Source organism: Pelecanus crispus, chromosome 7, assembly GCF_030463565.1.
Source record: "Pelecanus crispus isolate bPelCri1 chromosome 7, bPelCri1.pri, whole genome shotgun sequence".
NCBI lineage: Eukaryota > Metazoa > Chordata > Aves > Pelecaniformes > Pelecanidae > Pelecanus > Pelecanus crispus.
Genome location: NC_134649.1, coordinates 31,158,622 through 31,170,891, shown reverse-complemented (window position 1 = coordinate 31,170,891; position 12,270 = coordinate 31,158,622). Strand labels below are relative to the sequence as shown.

Genomic DNA, 12,270 nt, shown 5'->3' with positions numbered 1-12,270 from the left:
CGCCTCGCTGATTGGCCGGACGGCGAGCTGGGCCGTTGAGGACGGCGGGAAGCCTCGTCCTCTCAGCAGTGTGAGGGAGAGGCTGCTGACGTCAGACCGTTAGGAGGTGATGCCACAGCACGTCGTGGTGAGGGGTTGACCTGCTGATGTAATACCAGGCGCTACGCTACGGTGTGGTGGCGGTGGCACTTGGGTGGGTGGGTGGGGTCACTCGAGGCAGCTGCGCCTCATGTGACATCACAGGTGCAGGCTGCAGCAGGGCCACCGTGTCGGGTCAGTGATGTCATGAGCAGCACCTGGTGATGTCATGGTGTACAGACTCTGCAGGGCAGGGTTGGTGGGCTGCTGGAAGCCAGACTGGGTGCTGGCCTAGGCTGTGGCCAGGGCCCTGAGCTTTTCTGTGGCAAGATGGCACCGGGCCGTGTGCTGGGTGGGTGCCAGTGCATGGTCGTGGCCCTGCCAGCCATCAGATAGGGCCACCTCTGCTGCCTCTGCCTCTCTTGGAGATTTCCGGACAGTGCTCTTGTCTCTCTGGCACAGGCTCGTGGAGAAACCTTATGGATATTTAGACAAATATGGATCCTAGCTGTTGTCCCGGTAGGCTGTTTGTAGTCTTGATCCTTTCTCTGTGAGGACATCCTGTGGTAGCTGCAGAGGAACATGAGACTACAAATACGCAATGGTGTATTGCTTGTACCCCATGGGGATATGAGACACAAGACTGTAAGGAAAGGAAATTATTTTTACTCAAGAAACTTAAAATGCTTTTGAAGACTGGAAAGCGCTTACTCTGATTTTCTGTTGCAGACTCAAGGGGGTGTTATGTCCTCAAAATTTGTCTTCTTTTTTTTAATTGCAGTTCTAATCTAATACTTAAGTCTATAGAACAGCCCATTACAAAAAAGACACTTTGCCCTGTAATATTTGCCTGTGTTAGTATTGCTGTAAAGGTAGTAATCAGAGTAATTTTTCACTTGCTCTGCTAAATCATTGGCAACCACATTGTTTACTGGTTAAATGTTTAGTTGCTTTAGTAAAGGAAATGGGATCTTAAATAGGTTATTTTAATGTTGGTTTTTTTTTTTTTTTCCCAATGAAGTGGGACCAATAAGAGATAATAGTGTCAAGGAAGTGCAATATTTGCAAAAATTCTGTACTAAAAACTAGCTATTAATTTACTAGCATTAACTTGCTGTTGTAATCATACCTTAGTCTGTTTTTAAAAGCTCTATAAAGTGGATTGAAAAATATACTTTCCAGCTGATGTAAGCTCTGTATAACTTAGGTGGGTGTAAGGTCACAGCTATGTTGATAAACTTTTTAAGTGTAGACTAGACAATAGTCTCGCAGCACATTTTTAAAACAGGTTTAGTAAAAATTTTCAGTGCTATAAATCAGTTTACAAATCACTTGGTGGTCTTTAAGTGAAAAACACTGAGCTGTTAGTATGACATATTTCCAGTTCTGTCAGAGAATTCTGATTTCTCATATTCATTTCTCTCTATGCGCAGCAAACTTAAATTATGACTAGACTGTAATTTGCTTTATCTATGCAGTGCTGTGGCATAAGCAGCAGTAGCCTGTGATCAGCTAGTAAGGCCAAAAGAAAGCCCTGAGGGTCAGTGTTCTCAGCTGTGCTATCTCATCCCAGCTTTGCTACTGAAGTGACTCCAGGTGATCCCTCTGACCTTAAGCAGGCTGAGCAGCTGCATCTAGTCAGCATAGGTGCACAAAAAAGGGGTAGTCTTGGAGGGAGAGAACACTTCTATCACTTTAGTTCTGAGGTACTGGCTTAAGGTTTTCTTTTTGTTTCTTTAAGAAGTTGTGCTTTATTAATTAGTGCACCAAACTGGGGAAATTATGGAGGGATTTGATGCTTAAATCATTGAAGGTACCCTTATTTGTGTTTGGAGACACTCTTTTTCTCCCTGTAGTGGGAGTGGTAACATAATGCTTGTCTTTGTAGTCTAGTGATAAAGAAAAGGTAATTCTTGCTTTTAAGAATAGTTTTATTTGATTACGTTTAGAGAGAGATGCTTCTACGAGATGGAATAAAACCAAAATTGCTTGTTTTGTTTAAAATCTCTTCTTGTAGGTTCTGTTGCTCTGTTTCAACCATCTGTTTGTAGAGATGTGTATTAAGAGCTTAATTTAAGTAATCTAAAAGGAACTTGATTTAGACTTTATTTGGTTTTAATGCTGTTTTGTTTTGGGGTTTTTTTTTTTTTTTTACAAATGAATAGGCTTGTGCTATCATTATTATTATTACTGTTTTTTATTATTACTACTTTTAAATAACAATATACTGTATAAGTGATATAGTTTCAGCTTTACTTTCTCCTTTTCCTCTAGCTGAAGTTGAAGAGAAATGGAATGATAGAATACTTGCAGGCAGCTTCTTTTTAACAAGATAAACCAAGATACTGACTCTGTTTGCCTCTACTCCAGGTGTTCCTGCTAAAGAGAAATGACTTGCAGGTGAACAGAACAACAAAGTAAGTCTGAGTTGATGAGCTAAAACATTCTTTGTGAAAGAAGGTTATGTGTATGGTAGCTGTCACAGGAATTATGCAGCCACCAGCTAGTCCATGTTAGGAATTACATGGATGCTACCTCAACAGAGCTTGGCCCTAGGTTCCTGCTTGGAGAAGACAAGTTGGCAATCTGCTGCGTAAATAAGTGGTTTATTTAGCTGATATGTGGAGCAGTTTGAGCTGGATGCCTCTGAAGAGGGATCTCTACTGCAGATTGTGCACCCCAATTATACCCTTACAGACAGATTTCCTGGAACATACCACCCATCACCTGTTCTGCAAGTCCAATCCCTTCATTCTGCTGGTGGTCTCTTGATTTCTTATTGGTTTTCTTGGTCGCTGGGCTGGCCGCCTTCTGATGTTACCTCATTCCCTTGGAATTGTTTCCTTTGTCCTTTTCTTCTTCATTCTGCTTGTATCTACTGGTTTCAGCTAGTTTTGTATTTGCAACATTAGTTTTGTTAAAAAGTTTACTCCTTGTCAGCTCTTGCAGCCTAAGGTTTCAACTACTTCAGCTTCTAGTGCTAAGCAAGGCTGTTAATCCTAACAGTTCTCACAGTAGTTGTAGCTTACCTGCTTTTGCTGTCTGTGGTGAGGTTTCTCAACTCTCAGAGCCATAGAAATCTTCCAGCAAATGGAAAAAGAAAAATCAAACGCCAGACTAGAAGCTTGTGGTTTTTTTCCTCTGTGTCCGAGTACTTAAAATTTGTTTCTAATGAAAAATAACATATTTCAATGGTTACTGCTAAATTGTGCTGGTACAGTGTTTCCAAATTGTTGTTTAATTACCATCTCCAGTGCTGTGTTACTGGAACCCCCAGTACTCTCTAAAACAGCCTATTTATATAAATGGTTAGATTAATAATTGGCAAATAACTAGTTTCTTGATGAACCCTTCCCAGAGTTTGTTTTAAATACTGCTGCCTATGGAACCATTTTCTGGCAGGGACATGAAAGTCAAATAGTTACATATCTATTGATTTCTTTTTGTCTTTCTGTGGCTTGCTTACCTTGAGCCTTAAAGGTGAAACTCACTGAGGAGAACACAGGAAATCAAAGTGTGACTTTTAGCATTACCTGACAACTGTGGCATCTTCTATTTTTGTAGCCAGACCTTCTTACTTGAATTGAATGGTCTACTTAGGACTAGTGGATCCAGGTGCCAGATCTCAATCTAGTGAGTGTTAATCTGTGCTAGGAGTGTTACAACTTTATCTTTTTACTCTTGCAGTACTTCTGCAAGAAATTATGTAACTACCTTTAATTTGCTTGCTTAGAAAGCGTTTCTACTCTGATCTTTACTGAAGTTTCTTACAAGAGACTTAAAATCAGATCCCTTAATATCTGTCCTGGCTTTAGCAGAACCTTGTCTGACTGACTGACAGTAAAATCAGATGGTATATAATTGGGAATTTGTGTGTATATTCATGTGGACACATGCAGCCTGGAAGAGGGAAGCTCTTTAGCATAATTAAGCATGAAGTTTAATAACTTATGTCTGGATTTGTACAGTTCTTAGTGCTGTTAACAGTAATGTTTATTCTGAATACTAGTAAGAATTTCATAACTTCAGTGCAAACATTGTTTCTTTGTCCCTTATTTTAATGAATCTGGAAATGAGTAGCTGTCTTACTGCATTTGTGATAGTGCTATCAGGGTGTTCTTGGAAGCTTTGAAGTCATGCAGTGTAGATATGGTAGGGGAAGCCTGTATTTCACAAATGAAAGGGAAGGGGTGTGAACGAGGTGGGGAAGTGTTTGAGATAAGCACCTGACAACATGCAGAATAAACCCAGCAATGGCTTATTCTTAAAGCAATGGTAAAATTCTGTTGTGCGGGAATAATGGTCTAGACCAAGTAACAAATAATGCAGGCTTACTCCTTTTTTTTTTTTTTTAATTGCCTTCACATAACTAGCAAATGGTGATTCTGTCTGCTCAAATGTGGGGTGATAGAGTTGATGTGTACCTGGGTAGCTTTACTGTTGAAGTCTCCAAAGCTGGAGAATTGGGTTTTGTGTTCTGATTGTCAAGACACTGAATAAAAGAAGACTGAAGTAACTAGGTGACTGATATGTCCAGGTCCCAGCAGAAATTAATATTTTTAGCTTAATTTCTAAAGTTTGAGGTACTGAAATGCAACTGGACTTCAGTGAAAAGTTCTTCTAATAAAATAGCATCTTGATCCAGGTCTGGGACTCGATTAGGAAAGGAAGTAGTCTAGAGCTAACAGCAGTGAGAGAGAGGAAAAGGAAGCACAGAAATCTGCTGTCTCTTCTTGAAGAGGAGATGAAGGAAGGTGGTTTTGTGGGTTTTGTTGGTTTCCTTTGATAAAAATCTCTCTGGTGTAGGCTATAAAATGGCATACAGAACTATGCTCTAGACTGTCAAACTAGGTGATAGCATCTGACTTTTGGATAAATGTCTACAGTTTTGTCATTTGAGGTTCTTGGCCCTTTTGTCTTGGTCCTGTTGCTTGCTATTAGAGGAAAGGGAGGACAAGAAGTCTTAACCATCTTAGTTGAGTAACATCAAGTAAGGAGGCACTACAGGAGTTCTAATGTCATACCATTACAAATACTTTTGTCCAAATTGGATAGGTACTTGCTTTCTTGAAGTAGATTTAAACAGAATGAGTCTGAAGAAGCTTTAATTGTAAATGTAATGAGACTTTTATTTTAATGTTTCAGCATATTGGGTGGCAGAACCTAGCAAAAAATAAACTGTTGGGAGTGAACTGTAATTCACTAATAGTTTAATGAACAAACTGTCCTGCTATTGCAGGTAACTGGGCATTCCCCTGGGAACTCTTCCTGTGTGGAATGAGGTTTGGCTGTGTGATGAGCTGTTCTCCTGTACCCCTGTAATTACAGCCTTAATGATTTTTGACCCTTAGATTAAAGGGACAGAGGTTTGGGGAAAGTTCCTGTAAATACCTTCTGTAAATTATAAATCTGTGTTAAACTAGTAACAGCTAAAACAGTAGCCAGACCGAGTGTTTTCTTTACACTTCTACTGATGAATGAGTACTATCTGGTCATCTCTAAATAGCAGTAGGACTGGATCTAATTTTTAAAGGTCTGCAGACAAGGCTTTTTCCCCTTAACTCCCTGGGCATGGCTTTTGCAGCTGGTGAACTAGAGGTGGTGTCAGTCTCTTAAAGCTAAGAGACAAGGAAGGTGAAAAGGATTAAGATGTGCAGTTGGGGAAACAGGATATTACTTAGTTTTCTCAAAGGTGAGATCCTGCTGAAGAAGGGGTCCTTTGGCATATGGCAGGCCTCAGAAAAGAATAAAGGAGCTGTTAGCTCCCTCTAACAAAGGAGGTTATGAAGTCTCTGAGCAACCTGATCTAGTTAAAGCTGTCCCTGCTCACTGCAGGGGGGTTGGGCTAGATGACCTCTAAAGGTCCCTTCCAACCCAAAGCATTCTATGATTCTTAGAGCCTAGCCAACAGTGTAAAGAAATGAATGTACTTCCCCCCCCACACACACACATCCGACGTGGGTTTAAGACACAAAACCAATGAAGGGAGAGGATGTATTTAAACAAGGCCAGGAGGTAAAAAAAATGGTTGGGGCATTGCATAAACTTTTGAAAGAAGACTACTTTTTGAGAAGTGTGTTCAGTTACGACTGCAGGCAGTCCTGGTGGTAAAATCCTGACCTTAGTCACTGTTCTTGGAAAAGTGATTGGAGGAATTGCTTGCAAACAGAACTTCAGGGTTGGGGGAAAAAAGTTTGCGTTTAGACTTTGAACTAGAGAAAGCTTTTTGTAAACTCAGGGAATTCTGGCTATACCTAACACAGCCAATTTTTTAAAGCTTTTAAATAGCTGAAAAATATTGTCACTTACTGCACTGAAGGTCACAACTGAGTCGGTACCACATCACTGAAACTGTTGTGAAACTCAGCTGATGCTTGGCAGTTGCGTAGAGGAAGTGGGTCTGTTGGCTAATGGACGATATTACTGTTTTGGAGCTCTTGGGCAAACTGGCTTGCCAGGACAACTGTCATCAAGAGAAAACTTTTACCATAAAGAGATGAATTGTAGTTATTCCTCAAACTCGGAGGCTCAGCAGTGATGATGCTAATGAATCATCAGCAAAGTTCCTGGTCTCAAACAAGCAATGTACTTTATTCATCAGAATAATACAAAGTTTGTGCCAACGCAAACTGTTCAACCGAACGTTTCCATGGCTCTAACCTTTATGCTCCACAAAAATGCTGCTCCAGGGTCCAGCCGTTTGTGTTCCTCTTGGTGATATCTGCAGTGTGACCTGCAGGGCCAGTTGAGAAGCTAGATACTTGTGCAATGTACGTACGGTTCTTTTTTTGTTTTTTTATGGTCAAGTAAGCATTAGGCTTGTCTTTATTTCTAACAACAATAATCTTTCCAGAGTGGCAAGTATTACACTTAAAAGATGCGATTCAGTACTCTAAATAGAGGCCAAAGATGTATCCTTTCACTGTGATACATTTGACAACAAATTTAATTGCGTAGTTCATACACTAAACAGAATTCAGTTTACTTGACTCTTGCATGTATTTTCAAGTGTGCCAAATTCCCAACCACTTGGCAGGTAAACAGGTTTTTGAAAGAAAACTGGTGCTTTCTGGACCACCTCTTTTCCTGAAAATAACGTATAGATTCTTGCATCGCTCTCACTGAAAACTGTTTTTGTGCTTAGCTAAATAAGGAGGGCATATCTTTAAGACTGCTTTGCTGTTTCGTCATGTAAGAGCATCTTGGCCTTGGAGTTGTATGTCTAAAAAGAGATGGTGAGGTATTTTTGGATTTTGCTCATAATTGGGTCTTGAGATACAGTGAAAAGGGCGCAAGGCAAGATAGCCATCACATCTGCCTGGAATACTGTTAGCGATGGAGTGGATGTCCTGCGGCGGTCGGGATTGTAGGGAAATGAGAGGAACTGCCAGCAGCCTGGGGTAGGAATCTGGTGTGCCAAATAGGCAAGTGGTGGAGTTCAAATTAGAGTATAATGCGGTCGAAATTGTAAACGCTGGACAGGAGATGTGTATTTAACCTATTCTTTCTGTTGGGTTGTAAATATGAACTAAAAAGGAGGAAACGTGAGAAATGAGGGGAAGAGGAACAAGCGCTGCAGCCCTGCGTGCTCGGGGAGAGGTCGGTGCTCGGCAGAGGCACGGCCACCGAGCGCCCGTGAGGCGGGACATGAAGCAGGGCCGGCCGCTGGCCCGGCGGAGACTCGCGGCGTGGCCGACTGAAGCCCAAGCCTGGTGCTCTGGTCCTGCCGTCGTGTCTTGCCCGTCGAATCGCCGCTCCCGCTCGTTACGCGTGCGGAAGGCGGCGGGGCGCTGACCGGGCCCGGGCCCTGCGCCGCTTCCTCCCGCGGCGGGCGTGCCCGCCCCGCCCCTCGGCGGGCAGGTCCCGCCCCCTCGCCAACAAAACAAACACGTCCTGGCTCCTGCGGCGGGCCAATGGCCGCCCGGGGTCGCCGAGGCCGCCCCGCCCCGCGCCCGCCGCCGCCAATGGGGCCTCGGCCTGCACGCCGATGCGGGGGGCCGGGGCGGGGCGCCGCCGTGCGATGCGGCTGTTGCGCGGCGCCGCCATTGGCCGGAGGCGCGGGGGCCGGGCCGGGGCGGCAGCGGCAGCGCTGGCAGCGGGCCGGGCCGGGACGGCGGCGGCGGGGAGGTGCGCGCCGGCCGGGGCGGCCATGAGGACCGAGATCTCCACGGCGGCGGCGTTCGTCACCCGCCTCCTGCGGGCCGCCGGCGGTATTGGCGAGGAGCAGCTGCGGTGCTTCCGGGAGTGCCTGCAGGAGGCGCTGCGCGGTGAGCGGGGGCGGCGGGAGCCGGCGCGGCGGGGGGGCCTCCCTAGCCCGGCCGGTCGCCTCTGCCCCGCGGGGGTCCGGCGGAGCGCAGCCTCCGCGGGGCTAGAGGGCGGTGGGGCCCTGGGCCTGCGGTAAAGCTCCTCTTTGTTCCCTCCCGCAGAGCACTACAAGCACCACTGGTTCCCCCTGGTGCCCTCCAAGGGCTCCGGGTACCGGTGCATTAGGATCAACCATAAGATGGACCCCTTGATAGGAAAGGCAGCCGGGATGATTGGACTGAGCCACGAGAGACTCTTCCAGCTCTTACCCAGCGAATTAACTCTTTGGGTCGACCCTTTTGAAGTGTCCTATCGCATAGGTGAAGATGGGTCTATCTGTGTCCTTTACGAAAGTCCCCAGCCTGGAGGGAAGACAACCAAACCACTGGATAGTAGGACCAGCTGTAAGGAGGAGTGGAGAACTGGCAGATCCAGCCCTTCCAAGAATTACAACATGATGACAGTTTCTAGTTAAAAATTGCTATTCCTTGTACAATGATGTATGTATCCCAATCTCATGGTAAACTTAGGTGTAACTGAGATTTTTGGGTTTTAATTGTTTTTTTTTTCACATTATAGTCATTAAAGTTGTAGTAGTACTGCCAAGTTCTTTGTGGCCAAGGGCTAATGTATAAAGCAGTTCTTTACACTACATGTAACTTTCCGGATTGTGTACTGTAAATGCACTGTACAGTCAGTTGATTGGTTTACACATTTATATTTTCAAAGAAGTTTTGGCTATTTGCAATAAAAAGCAATATTGTAGCACTCTTTATGATGGATTTTAGTCAAGATTAACACTTGCTAAAACATTGCTCAGTTTGCAGAGCAATAACATGAAGCGGGGTAGGAAACATCTAACAAGCTGCACATAAATCTCCAGTGACTTGTCTGCACAGACTTCTCTCAGGGTCATTCCAGTTTGGCTGTGAGGCACAAATCACAAAAATAACTCTTTTTTTTTTCCTCTTTCAAAGCATGCATTTATTTGAGGGCTGGATTCCATCATGCCCCAACATTTTGACAAAAAGATTTGGGGAATTAGTTTGTGTTATTTCTAATTATTGAAGTAGAACAATGAAGACTTGCTCAAACTGTTTTTGACTTGGTGTCGTGTCGTCCCCCCCCCCCAGCTTTTTACATTGCTCTCAAAGCTTGCACTAGCTATTTCTAATCATTGCTTCACAGTTAGAAAGGTGTAGTTCTGAACATTCATCTTTATTTCAGATCACCACAAAATGCTTAGTTTCGGTAAAGCTTGCTGGCTGTGTGTCTGAGTAGAGTTTAGTTTCTGTAGAGCTATGTGGTTTGGTGGGGTTTTTTTTCAGTGTGTGCTGTATCAAACTGAATAGCAGCAAAAGTATTCTTCTAACACTTGATCTATTGCAAAAAATGTTTGAGTTTATTGGGAAATGAAGTTTGCAACTTCAACTTAAAACAGAGTGAAACACTGATCGTCAATATCGTGTAACTACCTTGACTTCTCTGGAAGGTAAAAACTTTCCATTTCTGGTGTTACGTTGAATTCTTTCTCTAGCGTCTCTAATATCAGTTTGGTACAAGTTTAGTAAAAGTATCAAATACAGTGGATTTGATGTAATAACAAAACTTTGTGTTGCTGGTTTACGTGGAGACTCTTAGTATTGATATTCCAGTAAAGGATTCAATTTACAGATACTGAGATTCCTAGCCTAAGAGGCAGTGGTTTGTAATCTAGCTATAGAAGACTCCATAGTGTCTAGTATTGCTGGTTTTTTGGTAGCCTGGTGTTCGAGCACAGTTGAATACTTGATGAAAGAGAGCTTTGTCTAGTGTTAGTATGTCAGCAAAAAAAAAAAATATCTTACGCTATATCAATAACATGGTAGAACATACAGTGAAGGAAGGGGCAAGTCTGGGCAAACTGGAAGGGGTAGAACTCCAGCTCGCATAAAGAGGTTTTTTCTTTGTTTGCATTAGAAAAAGCTGTGGCTTGCTTCTTGCTGTTTGCCTTATTATCTTGGAGGCAGGCTTGTGTAGTAGTGTTTGTTTAATCTGAATAAAATGCATAGTGCAATTTTCTTGGTAATTAAAACTTTGTACAAATTGATTGTGTGCTTCTAGTCTATCACTCCCAATAAATAAGTTTCTGGGTTACTTTAACAAATGGGTGTTAAAGGTCTTGTTACAAACTGCCTTTTTATTATACAAGATTGAAAATCTATTTTCGTGACGTTGTTTTATTCTTTTGGGGAGATAGTAAGACTTTATGTGTGGGTTTTTTTTTTTTTTTTTTTTGGTCCGATAGAATTACACGCACTGAATATTTATTTCCTCAGGACCTCTAAGGGACATATTTGACACATTTGTCAGTAATTGAACAGAATAACTTTAAATCTGCTAAGGGTGAGATGCCCTCTTTGATTACATTTCATTTGAAAAATAACTGGCCTTGCTGCACATTATATTAACAGCCTGTCTGAAAAGATGTAGTGTGAAGTTCTTAGCTTAACAGTGGATTTTATGTAATAGTAAACACCTACAGTGGAATTAAAGGTGACATGGGTCACAGGGTGTGATTTCCAGCTACTGGGTGTGGTTTGACATGAAGTAGGGTACAGCAGGTTTTTCGGATGTTCTTTTCTTGCCTGGTGTGTCTTGGTATAAGAGTAGAAAAAAGCCTGGATTAATCCCAGCCATGGTGAATTCTGTTGTTTCTTATTTATTAATCCTACCGTATTCAGTGGGCTATTTCATATGTTATGTCATGTCTCAAGTATCCTATGCGCTCTGCAAGTTTGATATTTATCACTGAACAGGACACTTTTGTTAGTGTAATTCAAGTTCAATTTCATATACTTAAGCTACAGGCATAGAGTTGTGAAGTTACTCTGCAGACAAGCAGGTGGAGGAGACTGGGGAGCTTGAAGAAAACCCACTGAGGCAAATAAAATACTTGAGCTGCAATTAAATACACTGTAATATCTGTGACATCTAGAACTACATTCCATTGCTATAAAAAAATGTCAAAGACCTATTAGTAGCATAAAGGCTGTTCTGAGGGAATAGAGCTCTTGGTAGTAAGCTTTCTGTTATTTGCTGTTATTTAGAGGAGGTAAATAAAATTAACTTTGTATTTTCCCTAAAAGGTGGTAAGTTTTGCATTCTGCCATCGCAACAAATGAGCCAAAATCTTAATGTATTTAAAATGATGTACTTGCCAGACAAGACTGACTGTATCTGATCAGTCACGATTTATAATAGAATGGTTTGGATTCTGTAGGAAGAATTATTGCATGCTAGCCTCCTTGAAGCAGTAAAAATATATGGAGGAAGGGTATATTTGTTCTCATGCCTGTTTGTATGAGGATGGGTTAACTGTTGGATAAGTAATGGTGAAGGAAGAAACATGATTTATAGAGGGGAAAAAACCATACATTTACCTGTTTCTCCAAAACTTTGCCTTGCTGCGAAGACAAATAACATTTGTCTTTCTGAGTTGTAAAATCAAAATGAGACAGAAGGTCCTATTAGTTTATATAGCCTGACCACTTATGTACTGCAATTCCTATATATCGCACCCCTGACTCATTATTTGCACCTAAGAATACAGAGGGGTATAGTTTTGATCTGAAAACTTCAAGAGATAAGGGTATTGTCTGTATTTGTTTCAGATACTATTACCTTTAGTGTTAGGTAAGTTCAAATACGAAATTTGGTGTGTTTAATTTCTAAATATTGGTGTCCCTATTTCTTTAGCCTCGAGATGAAAGAGCCTTTCAGTATGGTGTCTTGTGTGCACTTTATACTGCAATCAAATTAAGTCTGTTTTTTATTTAAAGGATTAAAAAGATTAAGATTTTAAGTTTGAGCATAAATCATTTTCTTTTAGCTGGGATTTACATACAT

At 42.2% G+C, this 12,270-nt stretch overlaps 1 protein-coding gene across 1 annotated transcript; it reads left to right on the top strand.

Moving 5' to 3' along the window:
* Positions 1-8,227: 8,227 nt before the first annotated feature.
* On the top strand, positions 8,228-9,660 carry LOC142593900 (protein BTG1-like). The gene is made up of 2 exons (XM_075713768.1): positions 8,228-8,345; positions 8,505-9,660. The coding sequence occupies exons 1-2, from the start codon at positions 8,228-8,230 to the stop codon at positions 8,855-8,857; spliced, it is 471 nt and encodes a 156-aa protein (XP_075569883.1). The 3' UTR covers positions 8,858-9,660.
* Positions 9,661-12,270: the final 2,610 nt, after the last annotated feature.